General features: G+C 42.3%; 1 protein-coding gene across 1 annotated transcript in view; it reads left to right on the forward strand.

Moving 5' to 3' along the window:
- The window catches only part of grk7a (G protein-coupled receptor kinase 7a), a 38,491-nt gene extending 11,865 nt beyond the window's left edge, over positions 1–26,626 (forward strand). Inside the window, exons 2-4 of the mRNA XM_043702798.2 lie at positions 1,691–2,128; positions 17,489–17,760; positions 25,594–26,626. Of these exons, the coding sequence (XP_043558733.1) occupies positions 1,691–2,128; positions 17,489–17,760; positions 25,594–25,939 (1,056 nt within the window). The 3' untranslated portion in view covers positions 25,940–26,626. The remainder of the gene's footprint in view (positions 1–1,690; positions 2,129–17,488; positions 17,761–25,593) is intronic.
- The last annotated feature ends 402 nt before the right edge of the window (positions 26,627–27,028 follow it).

The raw sequence follows: 27,028 nt of genomic DNA on the forward strand, positions 1-27,028 counted from the left end.
CAGCCATGATTGAATGATGGAGTAGACTCAATCGGCTGAATGGTCTAATTTCTGCTCCTCTGGTTTATGGTCTTATAATAACCTGGGGGGCACAGTTTTAAGGTTTAGTGGAGGTTTGGAGGGGATTTTAGGAAAAGAATTTTCATCCAGAGGGTGATTGGTATCTGAACTCAGTGCCTGGAAGAGTGAAAGAGGCAGGAACCTGCAAGATATTTGAGAAGTATCTAACTGTGCACTTGAAAGGTCATAGCATGCAAAGCAGAGGCAGTGTCCCTATATTTCAGCTCAGAGATGCAAGTTCAAGTGCCACTCGCTCCATCACTGACTAGGAAATATCGACCAGGCTACAGAGTGGACTGTTGCATGGTAACTTCCAAACTGCTGTGCCAGAACATCTGGGTTCAAGTTTCACCTTGTTAGTTTCTGAACAGGTTGAATAGAAAATATCTATAAGTCTATAAGCCAAGAGCTGAAAAACAGCATCAGAATAGATGGAACAAAAACAGAAATTGCAGGAAAAGCTCAGCAGGTCTGGCAGCATCTGTGGAGAGAAATCAGAATTAGCGCTTCAGGATCAGTTCTGAGGAAGGGTCACTAGATGTGAAACGTTATCTCTGATTTCTCTCCACAGATGCTGCCAGACCTGCTGAGCTTTTCCAGTAATTTCTGTTTCGGTTTCCGATTTCCAGCATCACAGTTTCTTCAGTTTTTAGGGAGAATAAGAAGAACTAGCAAAATCATAGAATCTCTACAGTGTGGAAGCAGGCCATTCAGCCCATACTCACTATTCAAAGAGCATCCCACCCAGATCCACTTCCCCTATAACCCTGCATTTCCCATGGCAAACCCATGCATTCCTGAACACTATGGGTAATTTCGCATGGCCAATTCACCCTAATCTGCTCATTTTTGGACTACAGGAAGAAACCAGAGCACCTGAAGGAAACTCACACAGACATGGGGGAGAATGTGCAAACACTATACAGTCACCTGGGGGATGAGGAAGGGTCACTAGATGTGAAACGTTATCTCTGATTTCTCTCCACAGATGCTGCCAGACCTGCTGAGCTTTTCCAGTAATTTCTGTTTCGGTTTCCGATTTCCAGCATCACAGTTTCTTCAGTTTTTAGGGAGAATAAGAAGAACTAGCAAAATCATAGAATCTCTACAGTGTGGAAGCAGGCCATTCAGCCCATACTCACTATTCAAAGAGCATCCCACCCAGATCCACTTCCCCTATAACCCTGCATTTCCCATGGCAAACCCATGCATTCCTGAACACTATGGGTAATTTCGCATGGCCAATTCACCCTAATCTGCTCATTTTTGGACTACAGGAAGAAACCAGAGCACCTGAAGGAAACTCACACAGACATGGGGGAGAATGTGCAAACACTATACAGTCACCTGGGGGATGGAATCAAACCCAGGTCCATGGTGCTGTGAGGCAGCAGTGCTAACCACTAAGCCACCGTGCCACTCAGCACTGACACAATGAGTGAAAGGACCTCACCCTGTGCTGTTAAAAACTCTCTAACTCTTAAAATTTAAAAATGTACAACCAGCAATTTTGCATTTTGTTGGTTTAAATATTTGTGAACATTTTTAGATATGCTTAGGGATTGTCTAAAATCCGTGGATTAAGGCAGATTATTGTATGAATTAAAAGCGTCAAATTTTGCTTTGTTAGGTGTGTGCTATACAAGTGAAAACAACTGGGAAGATGTACGCCTGTAAACAGCTGGATAAGAAACGGCTGAAAAAGAAGCATGGAGAGGAGATGGCCCTCCTCGAGAAAGAAATCTTGGAAAAGGCAAACAGCCCATTTATTGTCAGTTTGGCCTATGCGTATGAAACCAAGAACTATCTGTGCTTGGTCATGACCTTGATGAATGGAGGAGATCTGAAGTTTCACATTTACAACATCGGAGAACGGGGAATCGAAATGAAGCGTACGATATTTTACGCAGCCCAGATTACTTGTGGAATCCTGCATCTTCACTCCATAAAGATTGTGTACCGCGACATGAAACCAGAAAATGTGCTTTTGGATGACAATGGCAACTGTAGGCTCTCAGATTTGGGGCTTGCAGTCAAAGTGAAAGAGGGTAAATCCATTACACGTATTGTAAGTACAATCAGACACAGTAAATACCCAGAAATTATTGTGTGGCGATTCTATGACTTTAAGAAGTGCATTTTGTCCTTTTTTTAGAAAAGAATTTGAGACAGAGGTGAAGAGCAGTCTGCTCAAAGCCAGTAAACAGCTTGTGAGGCCCTGGGTTGTTTTTCTGAGGTTGGAACAATAGAAGCAGCCTGAATGGGTGGGGTCAAGCTCCCACAGAACCAGGATTCTCAGTTTTAGCTTTTAGCAGTTGCTGAGATCTTGAAGCTGGATGTGGAAGCTCTTATTCCTCTCTCTATTACAACTAAAAGCTGCGGCCATCTTCCTGCTGCTAGAACTGCATGTGAGACAATCTGTTTTACTGAATTTGCCTTTGCATAGGGTGTGTTTATGGGATGTTACTATATCGGAACAGTTAATTAGTAATTGGTTTTAATATATATATATGCATTCTTTTGTTAAGCATTTCAACAGACTTAGAGTTAAGCCAATTATTTATTTTCTTTTTATTTTGTCTGTATTTTAACTGTAGTATAAAAATAATGTGTCGATAGGTTGACCAATCAAATTGCATCTGGAATACATGCCTTACACTTACCTTTAAAATTAGAAAAAGTTAAAATCTAGACTATCTTCTTAGTATATTTTGAGGGGGTTTGGTCTAGTATATAACAATGTGTTGTGGAAATTGGGTAATATCCAATGACAAATATGCCAAGGAAGCAATTGTATTACTATTGCATCAGCAGATAAGAGAAATTCTTTAATTATAACGTTGGAATTAGTTATCTCCTCTGTGTTATTCTGTCATAAAATTCACACTCTGTAAATTTGCACAGTCGGGATAATTTGGATTGCAGCTTTCACTAACTGTGCATTTGCGGTACAATGCAGAAATTAAAGAGTTGCTGTCTGATTTTATTGAGCTGAGGTGTGGTTTAGCAAAGCTGGATGGGAAACAGTGACTTAAAGGTAAGTCAGTGTAGGAGCAGTGAGAGGGAATTCAGGAGGTTCAGAGTAAAGGCATCCCCACAAAGAGAACGCTGAAGCATGCCTGCATGCCAAGAGGTTTACAGCCTAAGATAAGGCAAAAAAAAAGAAAGCTTATGTTTAGCACCTAGAATTCTACTACAGGAAGCCAAGAGGAAAATAGAAAGTGGAGGAATGTCAAGAAAGAAAGTAAGAAAGCAAAGTGGGGAATGGGCTTAAAAGCACATTGACAATTGGCTTGCCCATAGAAGGCAGAGGATAATGGTTTTAGGTTTTTCAGGCTGGAGATCCGTGACTGGTGGCGTTCCACAGGGATTCATACTGGGACTGCTGCTGTTTGTGATTTATTTAAATGACTTGGATAAAAATGTAGGTAAGTGGGTAAGTCAATTTGCTGATGCTATAAAGATTGGTGGAATTATGGATATTGTAGATATGGGGTGAGAAATGGCAGATGGTGTTTAATCTGGGTAAGTGTGAGGTGCTACACTTTGGGAGATTAAATGTTAAGGAAAAGTATACAGTTAGTGGCAGGACTGTGAACAGCATTGACGTACAGAGGGATCTTGGGGTTCAAGTCCATAACTCCCTGAAAGTGGCCACACAAGTAGAAAGAGTGGTAAAGAAGACGTATGACATAGAATATAAAACAGTACAACACAGTACAGGCCCTTTAACCCACGCAATTGTGCCCAGCATTTATCTTAATGGGTTTTGAGAAGATTTGTAGTTCAGGTTGAGGTTCTGGATGTAGGTTTGCTCACTGAGCTGGAAGGTTCATTTCCAGACATTTCATCACCCTATTAGGTAACATCTTCAGTGGGCCTCAGGCAAAGCAATGCTAATAATTCCTGCTTTCTATTTATAAGTTTGGGTTTCTTTGGGCCGGTGATGTCATTTCCTATGTAAGGATACTAGCGAGAGAGGGTCATGTCGTTTTGTGGCACATACAGATAAAGAAGGACACCACTTCGACTGGGACAACACATCCATCCTAGGACAAGCCAAAAAAAGACACACACAAGAATTCCTAGAAGCATGGCATTCCAACCGGAACTCTATCAACAAACATATTGAGTTAGACCCCATCTACCACCCGCTGAGAAAAAGAACAGGAAGTGACTTCACCACAGGAAATGACATCACCAACACAAAGAAACCTAAAACATATAAACAGAAATCAGGAATTATCAGCAGTGCTTAACCTGAGGCCCACTGAAGACGTTACCTAGTAGGGTGAAGAAATTAACCTTCCAGCTCAGCGAGCAAACCTATATCCAGATTTATCTTAATCTAAGATCAACCTAGCCTATACACCCCTCAATTTACTGTGTCCATGTGCTTGTCCAACAGTCCCTTAAATGTCCCTAATGTTTCTGACTCTACTACCACCACTGGCAGTGCATTCCATCACTCTCTGCGTAAAGAACCTACCTCTGACATCTCCCCATACCTTCCTCCACTCACCGGAAAATTATGGCCCCTCTTGAGAGCCAATTCTGCCCTGGGGAAACGTCTCTGGCTACCTACTCTATCTATGCCTCTCATTACCTTGTACACCTCTATCAAGTCACCTCTCTTCCTTCTTCTCTCCAGTGTGAAAAGCCCGAGCTCCCTCAACCTCTCTTCATAAGACAAGCCCTCCAATCCAGTCATCAACCTGGTAAATCTCTGCACCCTCTCTAAAGCATCTACATCCTTCCTGATAATGAGGTGACCAGAACTGGACACAATATTCCAAATGTGGTCTAACCAGGGATTTATAGAGCTGCAGCAAAACCACACGGCTCTTAAATCCCTCTATTAATGAAAGCCAAAATACCATACGCCTTCCTAACAACCCTATCAACTTTGAGGGATCTATATACATGGACCCCAAGATTCCACTGTTCCTCCACACTGCCAAGAATCCTGTCTTTAACCCTGTACTCAGCATTCAAATTCAACCTTCCAAAATGAATCACTGCATTTAACCAGGTTGAATCCCATCTGCCACTTCTCAGCCCTGTCAATGTCTTGTTGGAGCCTGCAACAGCCCTCGACATTATCTACAACTCCACTGACCTCTGTGTCATCAGCAAACTTACTAACCCACCCTTCTGCTCTCTCATCCAAGTCATTTATAAAAACTACAAAGAGCAGAGGACCAAGAACAGATCCCTGTGGGACACCACTGGCCACCAACCTCCAGGCAGGATACTTTCCATCCACTACCACTCGCTATCTTCTTTCGGCCAGGCAATTCTGTATCCAGATAGCCATATATCCCTGTATTCCATACCTCCTAACTTTCTGAATTTTAAACTTGCTTTAAAGGCAACATGCTTGCCCTTATTGGTTGGGGAATTGAGTACAGGAGTCAGGATGTCATGTTGTAGCTTTATCAGACTTTGATTAGGCCACACTTAGATTATTGCATTCAATTCTGGTCGCCACATTACAGGAAGGATGTGGAGATTTGGAGAGGGCGCAGAAGAGGTTTACCAGGATGCTACCTGGATTAGAGGGTATGAACTATAAAGAGAGGTTAGACAAACTCAGGATGTTTTCTCTGGAGCGACGGAAGCTGAGGGGAGACTTGATAGAAGTCAATAAAATTATGGGATGCACAGATAGGGTTGACAGTCAGATTCTTTTTCCCCAGTATTGAAATATCTAACACTAGAGGTCATACATTTAAGGTGAGGGGGGCAAGTTCAAAGGAGATGTGAGGGGCAAGTCATTTTACCCAGAGAGTGGTAGGAGTCTAGAATACGCTGCCAGGGGTGGTGGTGGAGGCAGGTACAATAGGGGCATTTAAGGGCCTTTTAGATAAGCACATGGATATGTGAGAAATAGAGGGATATGGACCAAGGGCAGGCAGAATGGATTAGTTTCATTTGGCATCATGTTTGGCACTACGTCGTTCCTGTGTTGTACTGTTCTAGGTTCTAAGCAAAATCAATGTGAACCCAAAGATGTTTTATCAATATGTTAAAAGTAAGAGGATAACCATGGAAAGAGTAGGACCTATGAGAGATCAGCAAGGTAACCGATATAATCAAGTATGGAAGGTTTGAGTTATAAAGAAAGCTGTGATAAACTGGGATAAACTTTTTTCATTGGAATGTAGGAGGTTGAGAGGTGACGTGATAAAAGTTTATAAAATCATGAAGGGTATAGATAGGGTTAATGGGAGGTGTCTTTTCCCTCGGATGAGGGATTTCAAGACTCGGGGGCACATTTTTAAGGTTAGAGGAGAGAGATTTAAAATACAAGGGGCAAATCGTTTACACAGAGGGTGGTTCATGTGTGAAATGAACTTCCTGAGGAAGTGGTGAATGTGGGCATAATTACAATGTTTAAAAGACTTTTAATTAGTACATGAATAGGAAAGATTTGGAGGGATATGGGCCAGGAGCAGGCAGGTGGGACCAGTTTAGTTTGGGATTATGTTCAGCATGGACTGGTTAGACCGAAGGGTCTGTTTCTGTACTGTATGACTCTATAATTCTACATGTGGAGGTGGAAGGTGGCAGTATGGTACTTTATGAATACACTGTTTCTGTCTTCATAAAGCAGAGGGATGATGCTGATATTGCAGTTAAGGAGGAGTGTGAAGTATTGAATGTGACAAACATAGAGAGGAAGGTGTATTAATGGAATAAACATCCTTGACAAAGGATAAAACATCAGCACTGCATGACATGTACCTCAAGCTGTTAAAGGAAGTCAGGAGAGTGTAACAATCATTTCTGGTCACATCAATATTGTACTCAAGATGATGCAGAGGAAATGATGCAAGGAGTGGAGGATGCAGCTCTAAGGAGAAATCTGATTGGCTGGGATTGTTCTCCTGGGAACAGAGGAGACCACCGGGAGGTTTGATTGAGACGTTTGGTATTGTGGAGATTCAGAGCATGTGATAGACCTCAGCAGAAAGGTCGGTGACTAAAGGACACAAACAGAAGTGATTAATAGAAAGATTAGAGGAGGGAATGAGGAGTAGAGTATTTATTCAGAAGGTGGTAGGAGCTTTGATCTGACAGCCTGAAGAGTAGTAGACACAAAAATCCTGGACTAATATAAGAAGGGTCTGGATATGCATTTTAATTGCTGTAACCTGCTGGGCAGCAGACCAAATGATTGAAAGTGGGATTGGGCTTGGTGTCTTGTTTGCTTACCTCAGGCAGGATGGGCCAAGGGGCCTCTTTCTGTACTGTAAGCATTCTGTGATTTGTCCTGCTCCTTCACTATTCGCGCCCATCCTGGTCTATGCCAATAGACTCTTTATTAAACACAGAGATACAGGTGGTGATACTTATCCACAGGACACTTACCAAACGCACAAATATCTAATTTATTCAAATTAATTTTTAACGGTTTTTCAAGTCTTAACTATTATGAATCTATCTCTCTGGCACTAAAGTTGTGATTTATAAATGTGGAGTGAAATCCTTCTTAATTTAATTAGAGTTCGAAATCTTTTGAAAAGAAAACCATTTTAACCTGACATTTCTGTCTCTTTTAGTCCTAATATTTTCCTCATTTTATTTTTTGTGCACATTCGTTGGTTAGACGCTGCAGGGAGAATTCCCTGGTACCACAGAGATGGAGCTGGTCGCAGGAAATGCTGTTACTCTCCCCGTTTACACAAGCCCCAGGTCCTTGCAAATGATTCCACACCAAACTTATTTTTTATTCATTAATGGGATGTGGGCATCCCTGGCCAAGACTTATTACCCTTCCCTAATTGCCCTTAACAAGATGTTGATGAACTGGCTTCTTGAACCACTGCAATTCATGTGGTCTGGTACACCTGTAATGCTGAGCCACTGTAGTGTCCCTTGGATACAGTACACACTGCTGTTCCTGTGCATCTTTGGATAGAGTAACAGTAAAAGATGGTGGAAAGACATCCAGTGAGATGTTCAACTGGATGGTGTTGAGCTTTTTGGGTATTGTTAGATCAACACTGATCCAGGCAAGTGGAGAGAATTCCATCACTTTGCTAATGTGGTTGAACTCATTAAGTTTCTTGTCATGGTAATTCTCCAAGGCACGGTGATGGGTTGGGTATTCGCCATTGACAATGCCATTGAGTGTCAACATTATGAAGGGAATAGATAAGGTAGAAGCAGGGAGATTGTTTCCATTGGCGGGTGAAACTGGAACAAGAGGGCATCGCCTCAAAATAAGGGGGGAGCAGATTTCGGACTGAGCTAAGGAGGAACTTCTTCACCCAAAGGGTTGTGAATCTGTGGAATTCCCTGCCCAGTGAAGCAGTTCAGGCTGCCTCGTTGAATGTTTCTAAGGCAAAGACCAATTTTTGAACAGTAAAGGAATTAGGGGATACATTGAGGGGGTGGGTAAGTGGAGCTGAGGCCGTGTAAGATCAGCCATGATCTTATTGAGTGGCAGAACAGGCTCGATGGGCCTGATGGCCTACTCCTGCTCTGAGTTGTTATGTTTTTATTCTTTGGGGAAGGTCATTGGCTCCTTTACAAGTGGCACAAATATTACTTGCCACTTATCAACTCAAGCCCCGAATGTTGTTCGAATGCTGCAGCATGTGATCAGATAAAACTGGAAACAGTGAAAATCATCAGCAAATATCCCAGCTTCTGACCTTGATGTTGGAGGGGATGTCATTGGTGAAGCTGCTGATTGGGCCCAGGACATTTACCTGAGGAACTCCTGTAGCTTTGTCCTGGGGCTGAGGAGATGGACCTCCAACAACCACCCCAAACATCTTCTTTTGTGCAAACTAACCAGACAGAGGAGAGATATCCCAGGAGAAAGTGAGGACTGTAGATGCTGGAGACCAGAGTTGAAAAGTGTGGTGCTGGAAAAGCGCAGCAGGCCAGGCAGCATCCGAGGAGCAGGAGAATCGACGTTTCGGGCATAAGCCCTTCTTCAGGAATGGGCTGGTGTGCCAAGCGGGCTGAGGTAAAAGGTGGGGGGGGGGGGCGGAATTTGAGGGAGGGGCGCTGGAGAGATATCCCTCCAGTTTCCCCTGGTTTCAATTTTGCTCGAGTTGCTTGATGCCACACTCTGTCAAACACTGCTTTGATGCCAACAGTGTTCACTGTCACCTTTTTGTCCATTCTAGGACCAAGGCTGTAATGTGGTATAGAGCTGAGTGGCCCTGGCAGAGATTAACCTGAATATCAGTGAGCAGGTATTGCTGATTAACTGCCATGTGGTAACATGCTGAGTGGTAGTTTCCCTCATTTTTCTGATGGGTCAGTAATTAGTTGGATTGGATTTGCCTTGCTCTTTCCTACATTTTCAGTTGGATGTGTGATGGACCAGGCCAGACCCCCTCAAAACATTTCAAGAAAGTAGCCCGAGCCCTAACTTTGATAGTTGTTTTAAGCAGGTGTAGAGTGGATACTCTCGGAGTGATGCAGTTGGTCCAACCACGTTGCGTTAAACAAAACAGAATTTATTTACAAGTTTACCGAATGAAACACAACAAAACAGAACAGAATAAGAATAACTTAACCTATCCAAAAACTCAACAGATTACCCCAGCTTAATGATGTTGTTCCAAATATTTGCAACAATCCCCATAAACACCCCTTCTCAAAAGAAGTAAAATCAAACTCAGGTTCTTACAGGAGAGAAGTCAGCGAGAGGGAGGGTCAGCATGGACCTGGTTCTTTGCATCCACCAGCTTCACAACTGACTGCTCACTAAAACCAAACCAAACCAGAGAAAAACTGAGCTGGGAGAACTGGCCACTCCCCTTTCATTGTACAAGTGTTTGTTTGAAACTTGAAAGCTTTTGCCTGAGGCAGTATCTGTTAGCTATAATCAAACTGGCCCTAAAACCCATCCAAGCTAGACCTTTCAGAATCGCTGCTTTTACAACCTCCATGAACAAAAAAAAGCATCCAAGGACAGCATAACCTTGTTAAGATTCAATTAGATTAGATTACCTACAGTGTGAAAACAGACCATTTGGCCCAACAAGTCCACACTGACCCTCTGTAGACTAACCCACCCAGATCCATTCCCCTACCCTATTACTCTACACTTACTCCTGACTAATGCCCCTAGCCTACACATCCCTGAACACTATGGGGACGGACAATCTGCCTAACCTAATCATCATTGGATTGTGGGAGGAAACAGGACCATCCGGAGAAAACCCACACAGACACAGGGAGAATGTGCAAACTCCACACAGACAGTCGCTCAAGGCGGGAATCGAACTCAGGTCCCTGGCTCTGTGAGGCAGCAGTGCTAATCACTGAGCCACTATTAAAGGAGCAGCATCATCACAGATGCCAGTGATACTGTAACAACCTGTCCAAGGCATGTGTAGTTCAAGATAACAAATGCATAGTACTCTTTCTGGGGTGTTGTCAGGGGTCATAACCTTTGAGGGTCTGTGCTTTCAACTGTGCCCTGGGATCACATGCAGTAAATCAAATTCAATGAAAGATGGTTTGCTATGGACCCTCAGAGGAGGCTGAGATGGATGGTCCACTCCACATTACTGGCTAAAGATAATAAGTATTGGTCACCTTGGTCCCAGTCTCTCATGAGAGAGTGACAACTGGTGGTGAGTTTAACCTGAGGGTCACCATGCCTCAGGTGAGGAGCAAGATCAAGAAGATGGGCTTTTCATGGTGACCTCAGCCAGACAGGAAGTGCACCCACACTGTTGGCAATACTCTGTATCGCAAACCAGCCATCCAGCCAACTGAACTAACTGACCTCCAGGCTAGCGACAGTACCAAATGCATATTGGTTCGGTAGGTTGGTGCACTGGGTTTCTCTTTTTGAATCCCCTGGTTTGATGGTAATTGTAGATTGAGGGATGTGCCAGCTCACCGAGTTTGGGATTGAGTATAGCTTTACTGGAACTATATGTTGTGTTGGCCCACAACACATCATGGATGCTGCTAGATCTATCTTATTCAGCATGGTGACATGGTGGATCTTATACCTAGTATGAAGATTTATTTATCTTGTTTATTTATTCATTTTGTGGGATGTGGGTGTCATTGGCTGGGCCCAGCATTTATTGCCCGACCTTAGTTGCCCCTTGAGAAGGTGGGGGTGAGCTGCCTTCTTGAACCGCTGCAGTCCATCTGCTATGGGTTGACCCACAATGCCATTAGGGAGGAACTTTGTCTCCACTAGGAGAGTGCTATGTGGTAAGTCTGACCAATACTGTCTTCGACAGCCGTGATGTGGAGGCGCTGGTGTTGGACTGGGTTGGGCAAAGTTAAAAATCACACAACACCAGGTTATAGTCCAAAAGGTTTATTTGGAAGCACTTCCATTTGAAGTGCTGCTCTTTCATCCACCTGACGAAGGAGCAGCGCTCTGAAAGCTAGTGCTTCCAAATAAACCTGTTGGACTCTAACCCGGTGTTGTGTGATTTTTAACTTTGACAGGTGTGTCTGCAGTTGGTAAATGAAGTGCAAAATCAAGCAAGTTCCCCCCTTTTCATTGGTTCTCATGCCACCTGAATGGCAGATATGACCTTCGGAGCTTGGCCAGCTTGGTCAATAATGGTGCCAGTCTTTGTGATGCTCGAAGTTCACCAGCCTGAGTCCACTCTGTGCCCTTGTTATCCTCAGTTTGTCTTCAGGGAGTCGTGATTCATCAGCTGAGGGTGGCTAGTAGTTTGTAATCAGAAGGTTTCCTTACCCATGTTTAAATGATGCCACAAGACATTATGGAGTTTGGTGAGATACTGAGGACTTCCTGGAAATTCCCTGCTAACCATGTATAAACGTGCTACCACCTCTGTGATTGGAACCCGAGAATGGTGATGGAGGCTGTTGGGACACTGCCTGTACAATAATGACTCACTGATTATGATAACGTCAAGACTGTTGCTTGATGAGCTGGAGTATAAGCTGTCGCAATTTTGGCTTTACAGGACTTTACAGGGTCACTGGACAGGTTGTACCTTGGTCATGTCTGGTCTCTGAATGGACTGTCTGGTTTTATCCTTCAACTTTACTGTCTTGGTTTGGTACGAGCTTACTGCAGCGAATTGCTTGCTTGGGGCATTTCGGAGTCAACCACATTGCTGTGGGTCTGGAGTCACACGCAGGTCAGATTAGGCAAAGTCGGCAGATTATGTTCCCCCAAGGACATTAATGAAACTGGCTGAAAGGTTTTTATAACAATCCAATAGTTTTGTGGTCAAAAAGCACATGACACTGGGTTATAGTCCAGCAGGTTTATTGAAATTGCATGTTTTTCGAGCATAGCCATTTCGCCAGGTTTACACCTGGGAGCAGTGATTTCAAATAAACCTGTCAGACTCTAACCCAATATCGTGCAATTTGTGACTTTGTCCGCCCCAATCCAACATTGACACCTCCACATAGTAGTTTCATGGTCATTGTTACTGAGATTCCGGATGAATAGAATAGAAAAGTAGCAGAGAATATCCGTTATTGTCATGTGTACTCGATTGTAGAAGTAAGCGTGAAAATCTTTTACAATGTCTGCCTCCTATGGCACCATCTTAGGTACAAGTAGCCAGATACAAATCTTGGATACAAAAGAGGAATAAAAAGTAGTCACATTATTTTACAAAGTTAAAAAAAAAGTTAGAAATAAGACATTGTTAAATGGTTGACATTGGTCAGGTAAAGAAATTTCAAATAAACATTACATTGTAGCAGCTAAGTGCAGGATTTTTTTAGGAATAACTGTTGTTATAACTAGGTGTGGGATGAGGTTCCCAAATTGTTACAATTCCGACAGAATATCCCAAATTATTAACCTCCATGTAAGGAGATGGGAACTGACTCCCTTCAGTTATTCACCCATTCCCTTAGAAATAATTCCTTCCCTTATAGGTAACTTTCCACCAGACCTAAATGAATTTATGTCTTAACAGGAACCAATTTAACCAGACTTTCTAAAATTAACAACAATTGCTAGTTTATTAATTGCTCAGTACAAGAACAAATAGCAATGAAACATATACATAAAGAGTATAAATAAGAAATGTGCCTAAAAAGAAAAAAAACAAAGACAGAAATGGATTGGTCTCTGAATTGTTTGTGAAAATCAGAGAAGGTGATGTTGCAGCTGTTTTCAGATGGCAGTAGTGTTGATATTGAGAGTTAAGCAGTCCCAATATTGATATTTTAGCTTTGCAGATTGGCAGAAATTCTGTTCTGATTCCCTTCAAGCATTTCAAGTGAAAGATCTGTGTTTTGTTTTACCTACAGTGCAGAGGTATTTAAAATATGGTTCTAAAGGAGATTCATTTTGGACACAAAATGCTAACTCTGGCTCAGTGGTTAGCACTGCTGCCTCACAGCACCAATAACCTGGGTTTGATTCCAGCCTTAGGTGACTGTGTGGAGCTTGCACATTCTCCCAGTATCTGCGTGGGTTTCCTCCGGGTGCTCCGGTTTCCTCCCACAGTCCAACAATGTACAGGTTAAGTGGATTGGCCAGGCTAAATTGTACATGGATGTACAGACTAGGTAGGTTAGCCGTGGGAAATGCAGGGTAACAGGGAAGGGGTGGGTCAGGGTAGGGCGTGCTTCGGAAGATCAGTATGGACTTGATGGGCCAAATGGCCTGCTTCTACGCTGCAGGGTTTCTATGGATCCTCCCCCCATAGACCTGCTGGGTTTCTCCAGCATTCTCTGTTTATTTCGGATTTCCAGCATATGCGGTATTTTGCTTCAGTGTTTAAAATGGCTGTTCCCAAAATTGGTGGACCCCACAGCACTCAGAATGCCTGGCCAATAACAAACACAGATTAGTGCAACAATTAGTTTTTAACCACTTCTTTTTTGTGTCTTCCTGGAAGGTAAAGCAGGAATACCTGCAAGGAATACCTTCCTGCTGAGAGAGGGAATAATCAACCCTCCCTGTTATCTTTTCTCTGTCTAAGTTTCTGTCTATTTGGAAATCTCTGACCCATTCTAGGGGTAATATTCCAAGGGCTTCACACAGGACTTTGCCTTAATGTCTGTGCAATTCTATTTGGAGGTTTTTTTAATCCACTGTAATCCTCTTTTTAAAATAAATACACATTTTGAAATTAAAAGTAAAAAAATGTCTGTAAAAACATTGGAGTTCCGATCTATTATTGTGATATTGTGAAGAATGTTATAAGTACAGTCATTAGTACTCAGCAAATAAAGTGGTCAATTCACTGTCATTCATGATACTTTAATTTCAAGATGGAAAATTACTGAAATTAGTTTAACTATTTTTGGAAAACAGCATTGATTTGATTCAATTTACCTCAGAAAATTCTCTTAATTCAATTTCAGCTTCTACATTTGTGCGTATGTAAATATCTCGGTTTCAACTACAAAACTGTAAACTTAAAATAATTAAAACATCCCTCATTAATAGCCGTTTAACATTAACAATGTGCAATGCTAATTTGTAGCTCATGTAAAATCTAAGAAATTTATAAAATGGTCTCTTAATTTAAAAGCTGGGAAATATAACGCCGTAGTTAAGTGAAAGTGTGCAAAAACGAAAGGTGGTAATAGCTTCATAAATCCAAAAGTGAAGTTTAAGTGGTCTGTGCAATGATGGAACTACAGAAATTGCAGTGCAAGTAGTAATAATGATAAATGCAGCCTGGGTTGGTCTTCCAGAAAGCTATCCTCATTTGATTATTTAGTAATTAGTAATATAGGGAGACCACAGAAATGCTATCTGCTGATCTCTGCAGTTAGGAATGACAATTGCATGGCTCATCCAATGTTGAGGGAAAGTAGGGGAGAGGAATAAAGATGTATTATTATAGTTTGACCAAACTTGGAATATTGCATACTCTTCTGGTCTCTGCACTGCCAGAAGGATATGGATGCTTTGGAGAAGGTACAGAAAAGGTTTACCAGCATGTTGCCTGGTATGGGGGATTTTAGCTATGAAGAAAGGCTGGATAGACTGGGTTTGTTTTCACTGGAACACAGGAATTTGAGGCATGACCTAATTGAGGTTTATAAGATTTTGAATGGCATGGGTAGAGTGGAACATATGAGGCTAAATCCCAGGGTGGAGAGGTCAATTACCAGAGGACACAGGTTCAAAGTGTGGGGAGGAAATGTTTAAAAGACTTGTGCAAGGCATGTTTTTCACACAAATGGTGGCGAGTGCCTGGAACCTGCTACCAGAGGAGGTGGTGGATGCAGACACAGAATTACCTGGAGGAATACAGGAATAGGAAGGGAATAGAGGAGTACTTATCCTGTAAGTGAAGACAGTTTAATGTGGAAGGGCAAAATGTGTTGGTGCTGGCTTGGAGGGGCCGAAGGGCCTGTTCCTGTGCTGTATTATTCATGGTTCTAATAATGGCCATCATAACTGCTTGTCCATGCTGGCAAGGCAAGATGATGAAGAATGATCAAATCATTGTAATGACAATAAAACCAGGAGGAAGGACACAGAGACATGAAAATAAAACAGCAAGCGATACACACTAATGAAGCAAGTAGCCAGTGAGAAAAGAGAAACATAGAAAAATGTGGTCATCTCCTACAGTGCCTCAGTGAGAGTATGTTCTTTTATTTCTGGCCTGTAGTCTTTCCTGGTGCAACTATTACTGTGAAGGAATCGTCTAGTAATGGTGAAAAATATTCAGCAAGGGTTTACACGCTGTTTCCATATGACAGTGCAATTGTAATCATGTCAGGAGAGAATGGGGTTTCAGCTAGGATAGCCCACATGGTTACACAACATCAGGTTAGGGTCCAAAAGGTTTATTTTAAATCACAAGCTTTCGAAGCACTGCTCCTTCATCAGGTGACGAAGGAGAAATGCTCCAAAAAGCTTATGATTTTGAATAAACCTGTTGGACTATAACCTGGTGTCATGTGACTTTTGACTTTGTCCACCCCAGTTACGACACCGGCACCTCCTCACCATAAATAACTCATGACCACTGAATCTCAGAATTCATACCAGAATGGTCGTTCAGACTGGGCCAGACAGATTACAGCCTGAAACTACCTTCTGGTGCAACTCAGAAGAGAGGGATAATGGCAGAAATCTACAGTAAAGTTGCAGAAAGAAAAACAGAGTTGGAAAAAAAACAAACAAGATAGGAGAGAAAAGAGCAAAGTGCATAGAATAATCTAAAGTTAAATATCACGAGTGAAAGAGAAATAAAGGAAACACTTATTGGAATCAGAATAAATACTGAGCATTGCAAAGGAAGTGTCAATACAGTTTTATGTCTGCCCATTTTATTCTAGCAGTTTGTAACCGCAGTATTTTGGATTTGTTTTTAATTCTCTTGTGGGATGTGGGTGTCACTGATTGGGCCAGCATTTATTGTCCGTCCCCAATTGCCCCTTGTGAAGGTGGTGTTGAGCTGTCCTATTGAACTGCTGTAGCCCCTGTACTGTAGATAGAAACTAGGCTAATCTTTGCTGCTTCCAGCACCGATGATTAATGTTTACTCCTTCTGTTGTAAATTGTATTCTGATTACTAAATTTTGCTTTTAAGCCTAAAATGAGAATTTTAAACAGAATCAGTTTCAGTTCTAAAAAGCATGATGCAGTCCCAATGCTATTACTGTAGGGTAATCACAGCCTGAAAATGATTGGGCATTAGTGCAGGTCTTTCCATGCACAATATTGATGCACTCTCACTGCACCTACATAATAAAGATTACATCTTGTATGACACAGGCTTACCAAGTTGTCGTCAGACAAGCCGTGCATTGAGTATAGGAATTGGGAGGTCATGTTGCAGCCGTACAGAACATTGGTTTGGCCACTTTTAGAATCCTGCATTCAATTTTGGTCTCCCTGCTATAGGAAAGATGTTGTTAAACAGGAAAGGATTCAGAAAAAATTTACAAGGATGTTGCCAGGGTTGGAGGGTTTGAGCTATAGGGAGAGGCTGAACAGGCTGGGGCTGTTTTCCTGCAGCATCAGAGGCTGAGGGGTGACCGCATAGAGGTTTATAAAATCATGAGGGACATGGTTAGGGTGAATAACCAAGGTCTGTTTCCCAGAGTAGAGAGTCCAAAACTAGAGGGCATAGGTTTAAGATGAGAGACGGAAGATTTAAAAGGGACCGAAGAGGCAACTTTTCACACAGATAGTGGTACATGTATGGAATGAGCTGCCAGAGGAAGTGGTGGAAGCTGGTACAATTACAGCATTTAAAAGGCATCTGGATGGGTATATGAATAGGAAAGGTTTTGAGGGATATATGCCAAGTGTTGGCAAATGGAACTAAATTAATTTAGGATATCTGGTCAGTATGGACGAGTTGGACCGAAGGGTCTGTTTCCATGCTGTACATCTCTATGACTCTATGTTATTGGGAATGTGCGACAATTTCTTATCGGTTTAATGGTCTAATTAATCTTCGGCATTTCTCCATGAGGTTCTAAACGGACTTTGCTTTTCATGTTGTAGGCTGGAACTAATGGTTATATGGCTCCAGAGATATTGAAAGAGGAGAACTACAAATACCCTGTGGATTGGTTCGCTTTGGGATGTAGCATTTACGAAATGATTGCTGGCCGAACACCTTTCAAGGATTATAAAGAGAAGGTCAGTAAAGACGAAGTAAAAAGAAGAACACTGGAAGATGAAGTGAACTATGAAAACCCCAAATTCACAGAGGAGTCGAAGGACATTTGCAAACTGTTTTTGGCAAAGAACTCAGAAGAACGTTTAGGGTGCAGGTAAGGATCTTGAATACATCAATAATTACTCTGTTACTACTAACAGCAAGGCACATATTTATTAACTGCTGCTAGGTAAGCAACAGTACTTTTTATTTGTTTATTCATGGAATGTTGACATCATTGGCCATTTATTACCCCTCCCTAATTGCCCAGAGGGCAGTTAAGAGTCAATCGTGTTGCTGTAGGGCTGGAGTCACATGTAGGCCAGACCAGGTTAGGATGGCAGATTTCCTTTCTTAAACACTTTAGTGAACTATATATCTGATTTTTTGACTATCAACAACAATTTCAGGCCGTCATTAGTCTCTTAATTCCAGATTTTTATTGAATTCAAATTCTACCATCTGCCATGGGAGGATTCGAACCCATTCATACTTTGAAATTGTTGATACTTTTTAAGACTAATGTTAGTTGTTACTATTATAATATTGTTAGGGAGGTCAGAGAAAATGAACTGACATTGTTAAATTCAAATTTGAGGTAAGATTTCTTTCCCTAAAGGGCATTCATGTACCTGATAGGTCTTTTTTAAAACAAATTATTGACATTGGGCTAGTTTTTATTAGATTCAAACTTCACAACCTAACATGGCAAGATCTGAACCAATGGCCCCAGAATACTAACCTGAAATTATTGGATAACTAATCTAGGTAAGTTACCATGACAGCACCACATCTCTGTTGCAGCTGGCTATAAAATTACATAATGTTAATCCATTCAGTTAAAATACACCTTTGTGTTGCCAGAGTCACTTACATTTTGAAATAAAAACAAAAATCTCTAGAAATGGTCAGCAAGTCTGGCAGCATTTGTACAGAGAATATCGGAGTTACCATTTCAGGTTTATGAGGGTGAAATAGTGACAGGTTGAGAGCAAGTGACAGGAGGGAAGGAGTGAGGGTAAACCAAAAGGGGGAAGGCCTGTCATCAGCATGGAAGGCAGAGACAATTAAATTATTTTTTAAAAGTTTCATGGTACGAGGCAGGAGGCATTAGTAACGAGATGAGTAAAGAAACAAATGATTAGAGGAACTATGAATGGTGGGATTGTGAACAGCTGCCATTCAAAAGAAGAAGAGTCAATAAAATAAGAAAAAGGAATCAAACCAACAAAGAAAAATTAAATAAAATGGGAGAAGAGGTTAAATTCTAAATTTGTCGAACACAATATTGTTATATCTGAAAGTTGACCAGTTAAAGGAGGTCTAGGATCAGCACATTCATTCTGGAAGCAGATTCCAGGTATGACCTCTCTCTCTTTCTCTTCCCCGTCTTCTTGTGCTCAACAAGATATTGCTGTTTCACACTCTCCTGGATGACCCCCCAGTCAATCATCATCCTCACCCTTCATTCTCAAAAGATTGCTGTTGACCCCCCAGTCCTTTTGCACCCAGGGCATTCATAGAATCATTGCATCTCTGCAGTGTGAGAGCAGGCCATTCAGCCCATTGAGGAGAAACTTAAGACTGTAGATGCTGGGGATCAGAGTTGAGAGTGTGGTGCTGGTCAGGCTGCTGTGCTTTTCCAGCATTCAGCCCATTGAGTTCACATCAAGCCTCCAAAGATCATTGCACCCAGACCCACCTCTCTCCCCTGTCCCTGTAACCCCACATTTCCCATAGTCAATCCAGCTAACCTACACATCCTTGGGCCTGGACACCACAGACAATATCCCATGGTCCATCCAGCTAACCTGCACATCCCTGGGCCTGGACACCATGGACAATATCCCATGGTCCATCCAGCTAACCTGCACATCCCTGGGCCTGGACACCATGGACAATATCCCATGGTCCATCCAGCTAACCTGCACATCTTCCCCCCTTTGTTTGCAACACTGTGACATGACACACCATTCCTGGGCGATACCACTGTTGTGATCTACCATCTCAAAACCTCAGTTTTCAGAGGCCTTTCATCTGTTCCACTGTGATGCTGGTGGAAGCGTGGGCAGAATTATATCTTCATTCTGCATCAGTGTGGGGGTTTCACGAAGGTGTAACTTGTTGGGGTTTGGAGGGGTTAGCCCTTGTCTCTCAGCGGCCAGCCCTGTACCACCTGAGGACCTCAGTAGACTGCAGGAACCTGTGAACTCTCTTGAATATTTAAATCAGGCGAACACCTCGGATCTCTAGAGCACATCACCAGAACCTGGCATCGGTGGCACAGCCAAAGGTTGGATATTGATGGAGCAGGAGCCTTCTTGTGGTGATGAACTCTACAGGTTGGTGATAGGACACTGTCAAAGCAGTGTGGGTGCAGTTGAGAGTGCTCCGCACCTGGGGGATGCCAGCGATGGTGGAGAACCCCAGTGCCAGCTGAGGAATTGGAGATGTCACACAGGGTCTCATTTGCTTCTTGAAACAAACTATCGGCACCTTCGTTTGCGGGAGCTGTTACCGTGATGGCCAACCAGTCGTTCTGAGTGCACATCCAGCTCCAGCAGTTGCTGCTGTTCAGTGCTACCAGCCTGGGACATCCATTGCGAGCACTCACCGTGTGCATCTGAGAGCTGTGGAAAATGACAGCTAGTGAGGGCCTAGTGTCCTCCATGTCCTTAGCGGGATCTCAACCTCTTGCTTTTCCTTCTGAAGGCTCTACAGCAGCTGCTCAGGACGCACTTGTTGCTGGACTTGTTGGTGAAATAGTACTTGCTACCTCCTTCCACGCTGTCTTCACCTGAAGCCACAAAGACTCCAACAACAACAATGTCTAACAGTAACTGTCACAATGCAGTGTCACGTTAGGTCCTAACAAAGTGCAGCATGGAGGCTTCACAAGGAGGTCGATGTTATATCTTAGTTAGGAGATCTAAGGAATATATCCTTCTCCAAATAGATTGCAGAGCCAGAGTGTTTATGCTACATCGCAGGGAGTGAAACTCTGGCAGTAAGCTACTGTGATAGGCTCCTCCCCCCGATCTAAAAGGTGTCACCCTCCAACATCACATTCTTGCCTATGTTTAGTTCAGTGTGTGAATGTGACAGCTCTGAAGCATCATCCATTCTGTTTGCCCTGAAATATAATTCAGAAATAGAGTCATAGAGCTGTACAGCATCAAAACAGACCCCTCAGTCCAACTTGTCCATGCCAACTAGACATTCTAAATTAATCTAGTCCCATTTGCCAGCGTTTTGCCCATTACCCTTTAAACCCTTCCTATTCATGTAACCATCCAGATGCCTTTCAAATTGTACCAGCCTCCACCACTTCCTCCAGTAGCTCGTTCCATACACATACCACCCTCTGCATGAAAAAGTTACCTTTTAGGTCCCTTCTAAATCCTTCCCCTCTCACCTTAAAGCCATGTCCTCTAGTCATAGAGACATATAGCATAGAAACAGAATCTTCGGTCCAACTTGTCCATGCCAACCAGATATCCTAAATTAACCTAGTCCCATTTTCCAGCAGTTGGCCCATATCCCTCTAAACCCTTCCTATTCATATACTCATTCAGATGCCTTTTAAATGTTGTAATTGTACCAGCCTCCACCACTTCCTCTGGCAGCTCATTCCAGACACACACCAACCTCTGCGTGAAAACATTTCCCCTTAGGTCTCTTTTATATCTTTCTTCTAAACCTATGCTCTCTAGTTTGAACTCCCGACCCCAGGGAAAAGACTTTGTCTATTTATCCTATCCATGCCTCTCATGATTTTATAAACCTCAGCCTCCAACGCTCCAGGGAAAACAGCCCCAGCCTGTTCAGCCTCTCCCGATAGCTCAAATCCTCCAACCCTGGTGACATCCTTGTAAATCTTTTCTGAACCCTTTCATGTTTCACAACATCCTTCCAATAAGAAGGAGACCAGAATTGTAGACAGTGAAAAGCCATGTGACACATGTTAGTGTTGATCATATTTGGTTTACTGACATGACAAGGAGGCACTTAACGCAAAATATCTTAATGCTCACAATTTCTTGAGGCGATTATTTGGAAAATTCTGGGAAAATGCTGATAAAATGCAATTTCATGCCCCAAGAGTCGTGTTAGTCAATCAGTGGATGCAAGGCTCTAAGGCAGGGTCACTGGACTCAAAACATTACCTCTGCTGTCTCTCCACAGATGCTGCCAGAGTTTCGGATTTGTCCAGCAATTTCTGCTTTTGTTTGGACAATATGCTTTTTTTAAGATTCTTTCTGCCAAATTGGACAATTTCACGCTTTTCCACATGTGCTCCATTTGCCAGATCTTTGCCCAATCACCAAACCTATCTCTAACCCTTTAGGAATACGAACCCCAGCAAAAGCCTGGATGAATCTTGACTCAGGAAAGTACAGTGTACTGCGTACCACTATCCTCTCCAAATCACTCCCTGTGTGTAAACTTGGTCCACTACTTATCGTCATTTATATAAATGATTTGGATATGAGCATAAGAGGTACAGTTAGCAAGTTTGCAGATGACACCAAAATTGGAGGTGTAGTGGACAGCGAAGAGGGTTACCTCAGAGTACAACAGGATTTTGACCAGATGGGTCAATGGGCTGAGAAGTGTCAGATTGAGTTTAATTCAGATAAATGGGAGGTGCTGCATTTTGGGAAAGCAAATCTTAGCAGGACTTATACACTTAATGGTAAGGTCCTAGGGAGTGTTGCTGAACAAAGAGACTTTGGAGTGCAGGTTCATAGCTCCTTGAAAGTGGAGTCGCAGGTAGATAGGATAGTGAAGAAGGCGTTTGGTATGCTTTCCCTTATTGGTCAGAGTATTGAGTACAAGAGTTGGGAGGTCATGTTGCAGCTGTACAGGACATTGGTTAGGCCACCGTTGGAATATTACATGCAATTTTGGTCTCCTTCCTTTTGGAAAGATGTTGTGAAACTTAAAATGGTTTAGAAAAGATTTACAAGGATGTAGCCAGGGTTGGAGGATTTGAGTTATAGGGAGACGCTGAACAGGCTGGGGCTGTTTTTCCCTGGAGCATCGGATGCTGAGGGGTGACCTTATAGAGGTTTACAAAATTATGAGGAGCAAGGATAGGGTAAATAGGCAGGGTCTTTTCCCTGGGGTCAGGGAGTCCAGAATGAGAGGGCATAGGTTTAGAGTGAGAAGGGAAAGATATAAAAGAGTCCTAAGGGGCAACTTTTTCATGCAGAGGGTGGTATGTGTGTGGAATGAGCTGCCAGAGGAAGTGGTGGAGGCTGGTACAATTGCAACATTTAAAAGGCATTTTGATGGGTGTATGAATAGGAAGTGTTTGGAGGGATATGGGCCAGATGCTGGCAGGTGGGACTAGATTGGGTTGGGATATCTGGTTGGCATGGACGGGTTGGACCAAAGGGTCTGTTTCCATGCTGTACATCTCTATGAGTCTATGACTGTGTTGTGTTAAAATTAATCTTGTGGGGCTAAGTTCACCATCACATTTACAATATGATAGTTTTGCCAAAAATTACCATGGCCCTTATGCACTTTTTGGAATTCTGTCTTGCTGTATCTCATCAGAACAAAGGTAGGGCATTTAACAACTCAAGCCTGGTCAGCTATTCAATGAGAAAATGTCTAATCTGGGACCTAACTTATAGAATCCCTACAATGTGGAAGCAAGCCACTGAGTCCACACCGTCCATACATTGAGCATCCTACCCAGACCCATTCCCATCCCTGTAACCATGCATTTCCCTCAGCCAACCCATCTAATCTGCACATCCCTGGACACTACAGGGCAGTTTAGCATGGCCAATCCACCCTAACCTGCACATCTTTTTGCTATGGGAGGAAACTGGAGCAGTCAGAGGAAACCCAGGCAGACACGGGGAGAATGTGCAAAACTCCACGCATACAGTCGCCCGAGGGTGGAATTGAACCTGGGTCTCTGGCGCTGTGAGGCAGCAGTGCTAACCACTGAGCCACCATGAACAAGAAGCAGGAGTAGGCCATTCAGCCCCTCAAGCCTATTCCACCATTCAATAAAATAATAAAGCTGCCATAGTCCCACTCTCTCATTAGAGAGGGTGAGGCGTTGGTTTAACCTGAGGGTCACCACACCTCAGGAGAGAGGAGAGGGGAGAAGGAGACTCCTTCATTGTAACCTCAGCTGGTGTGGAGATTGAATCCACGTCAGTGGTATTACTGTTAATGTTTCAGGTCAAATGACCCTTCAAACATTAACTCTGATTTCTCTCCACAGACCTGCTGAGCTTTTCCAGCAGTTTCTGTTTTTGTTTCTGATTTCCAGCATCTGCAATTCTTTTGTTTTTTTAACTTGTCTTACTTTCCAACCAACTGAGCTACTTTAATTCTTACTTTAATTCAACAATTTAAATTATAGCTTTGTCAAATCATGGATTTAACCTCCATCTTTGATGATCACGTAGAATAAATCCATTCCACAGTGCGCGTGCATTTCTTGTCAATAGAAAATGAGATGCCAGTTTGCTATCAGTTACTTTGCACTGTCATGAAAGACTACTTTTAACATCTTGGATGTTGTTACAATGTCTCTGTACATGGGCTGCATTAATTGAAATTGGCCTTCATGAAGTACAGGTTACTAGATGGTTCTTATTCACATTCTCATAACGTAGACCATTATATTCCCATTTTCAACCAAGTCTAATGACTCCAATCAGCTTCAAATAAGACTCAGCCTCTGGCAAATTACAAGGAAAGGTACCAGTTCAATTTCTTTCTCAATGTGGATAATTGGGAAAATTGCTTTATTTTTCTTAGAACATTTCTGCAATGAAGTAGCAAATTTGACTGGAACATTGCAGCGATGCTCTCTAGCTAATCTGTTCAGATGTGCTGTTACATGGCACAGCAGGAGGTGGGATTTGAACCGAGACCATCTGGTCTGAAAAGTTAGGTTACTGCAATGGCACCACAACAGCTCTTAGAAAGGAATCTTGGATCAGGGACCTTTGAGTAATGTATATCATGACAGACACCACCAGTAATCAATGATGCTCAAAAAAAAGCATTTCTCATGTTTTTCCCAGATTTTCTTTTACAATTAAGCGATTGCCTTGTTGCTCAGTTAGCTCTTCAAAATCTTCCCTAACAGAGGTTAAAGAAATGCAACAGCTCTTGATCAATGAGACCATGAAAGGGGATCAGGCATAAGGACCAGTCATCATTTCTTTTTCCTGAAAATTAACAAATGATGATTGAAAAATATATTATTTCATTAGAGGCAGATTGCAGAAGGTTCACTCGGAATGATCCCTGGTGTGCAGGGATTGTCTTATGAGGTAGTACTAAACAGGTTGGGTCTCTACTCACTGGAACTTAAAAAAATGAGAGATCTCAATGAAACATTTTGGATTCTGAAGGGGTTGACAGGGTCAATGCTGAAAGGGTGTTTCCCCTCATGGGAGAGTCTGGGACCAGAGGGGATAGTCTCAGAATAAAGGGGCACCAATTGAAGACTGAGATGAGGAGGAATTTCTTCTCTCAGAGGGTTGGGAGTCTTTGGAACTCCTTGTTACAGAGAGAGCTGTGGGGGCAGAGTCCTTGTGTATATTTAAGGCTGAGTTAGAGAGATTCTTGATCAGTCGGAAAATCAAGGGTTACAGGGAAAGGGCAGGAAATGGACATAAGGAATCCTGATCCTATTGAATGGCAAAACAGACTCAGGGGCTGAATGGCCCGCTCCTGTTCCTATTTCTTTTGACCTTAAGAAATAAACACAATGAGTGCAGGAGGAACTCAGTGGATCTGGCAGCATCTGTAGAGAGAAAAATAGAGTTGATGCTCTGAGTCCAGTGAGCCGTTACCAGAACATCAAATGAGGTTTGACTTGCATAAGATCTATAAAACAGCAATTACAATAAAAACTGAAAATGTAGGTGATATGTAAAAATGTTCCACTGTGTTCTTATTTTAGGGGTGAAAACGATGACCCTAGAAATCACCCTTTCTTCAAATCGATCAACTTTCAACGGTTAGAAGCTGGACTTACTGAGCCTCCTTATGTGCCAGACCCCTCCACGGTGTATTGTAAGGACATCGGAGATATTGCTGACTTCTCTGAGATCAAAGGTGTTGAAATCACTGACCAGGATAAGCAGTTCTACAGGAAGTTTTCTACAGGTGCTGTCACTATCCCGTGGCAGGAAGAAATTATTGAAAGTGGTGTATTTGATGATCTCAATGACCCTTCCAGGCAGCAGGCTGGTGACATAGCCAATGGGTCTGGAGAGGCAAAATCAGGTGTTTGTATGATTCTGTGAAATGTTTAACCAAACCTTTCCTTACTTTGTCTACTTGATGCTCTTCTGACCAAGAAGTTGAGATGAGAATTTACCTCAGTCCCTGATTAAATACAAATAAAGACATCAGTTCCAAACAACAGCACCACTGAAGCCATGCAATCATTAAAAACCTTGCTGGACCTTTAGAGAAGGTGGAAACATATACAACTGGCAATACTGTTGCACAGGGAGAGAGATTCATTTTTGAAATGATTTTTCTAAAAATGGACATCCATTATTGCTGTTGTCAAACTACAGGGTGTAAAGACAAAAGAAAACATCCATTGAAGGTGAAAATGAGCAGAAATGTTGCTGTCAATTTCTGTGATGCATAACCAAATATGAAAAAAATATTTGGGCAAATTTCACCTTCTGAGTGATATATTAAAAGGGCTTACCTTTGATCTTATGGAGATCGATGCTTGGTTCAGTTCCCACTTGTGCATTGAGTAATGGTGCTTTGTACAGGAAATAACAGAAATCTATTGAATAATCATACCTCTCTCTGATGGATTACATGATATCAATTAAGAAAGTAATAGGGATGATCACAACTAGGATTCAACTTTGAGTTTTCCAAATGAACATCTTGTACTGCATCGAGTGTTGTACAATGCATTAGCCACTAGTGACAATGTAGTAAACTGAGAATACAGGAGAGATGAATTGCATTCCTGGGTTGCATTTCTTTAAAAAAAAGTAATAGGCATAATCTAATAGAGATGTGTATTTTAATATTGTTTGCACGTGTTAAGGAAATGCTAAGACAAAAAGCAAAGGGCACTAATGTTTCTCCAGTGCTTTACTTCCCTTGTTAATGAATGGTGCTCAATGTTTGGTAATGAAGTAGACACAGATATCAATATTGTGTGCATATATAAGACATGAACTATTACAAATGAAGGGACATGATTCCCTGTAGCTGTGTTTCTTTCACAATATCTAGTGGACAATGTGTAATATTGTAGCAACGACAGTAGTACAAAATCATTTTTAAAATAAGCAATGTTATGTAATAATGTGTCCATACTTTGAAAAGATACAAAGTGAAGTTTCCTTCATTCACAT

The sequence above is a fragment of the Chiloscyllium plagiosum genome, unplaced genomic scaffold, assembly GCF_037043375.1.
Source record: "Chiloscyllium plagiosum isolate Xiang-an unplaced genomic scaffold, Cpla_swu_hap1 HiC_scaffold_13, whole genome shotgun sequence".
NCBI lineage: Eukaryota > Metazoa > Chordata > Chondrichthyes > Orectolobiformes > Hemiscylliidae > Chiloscyllium > Chiloscyllium plagiosum.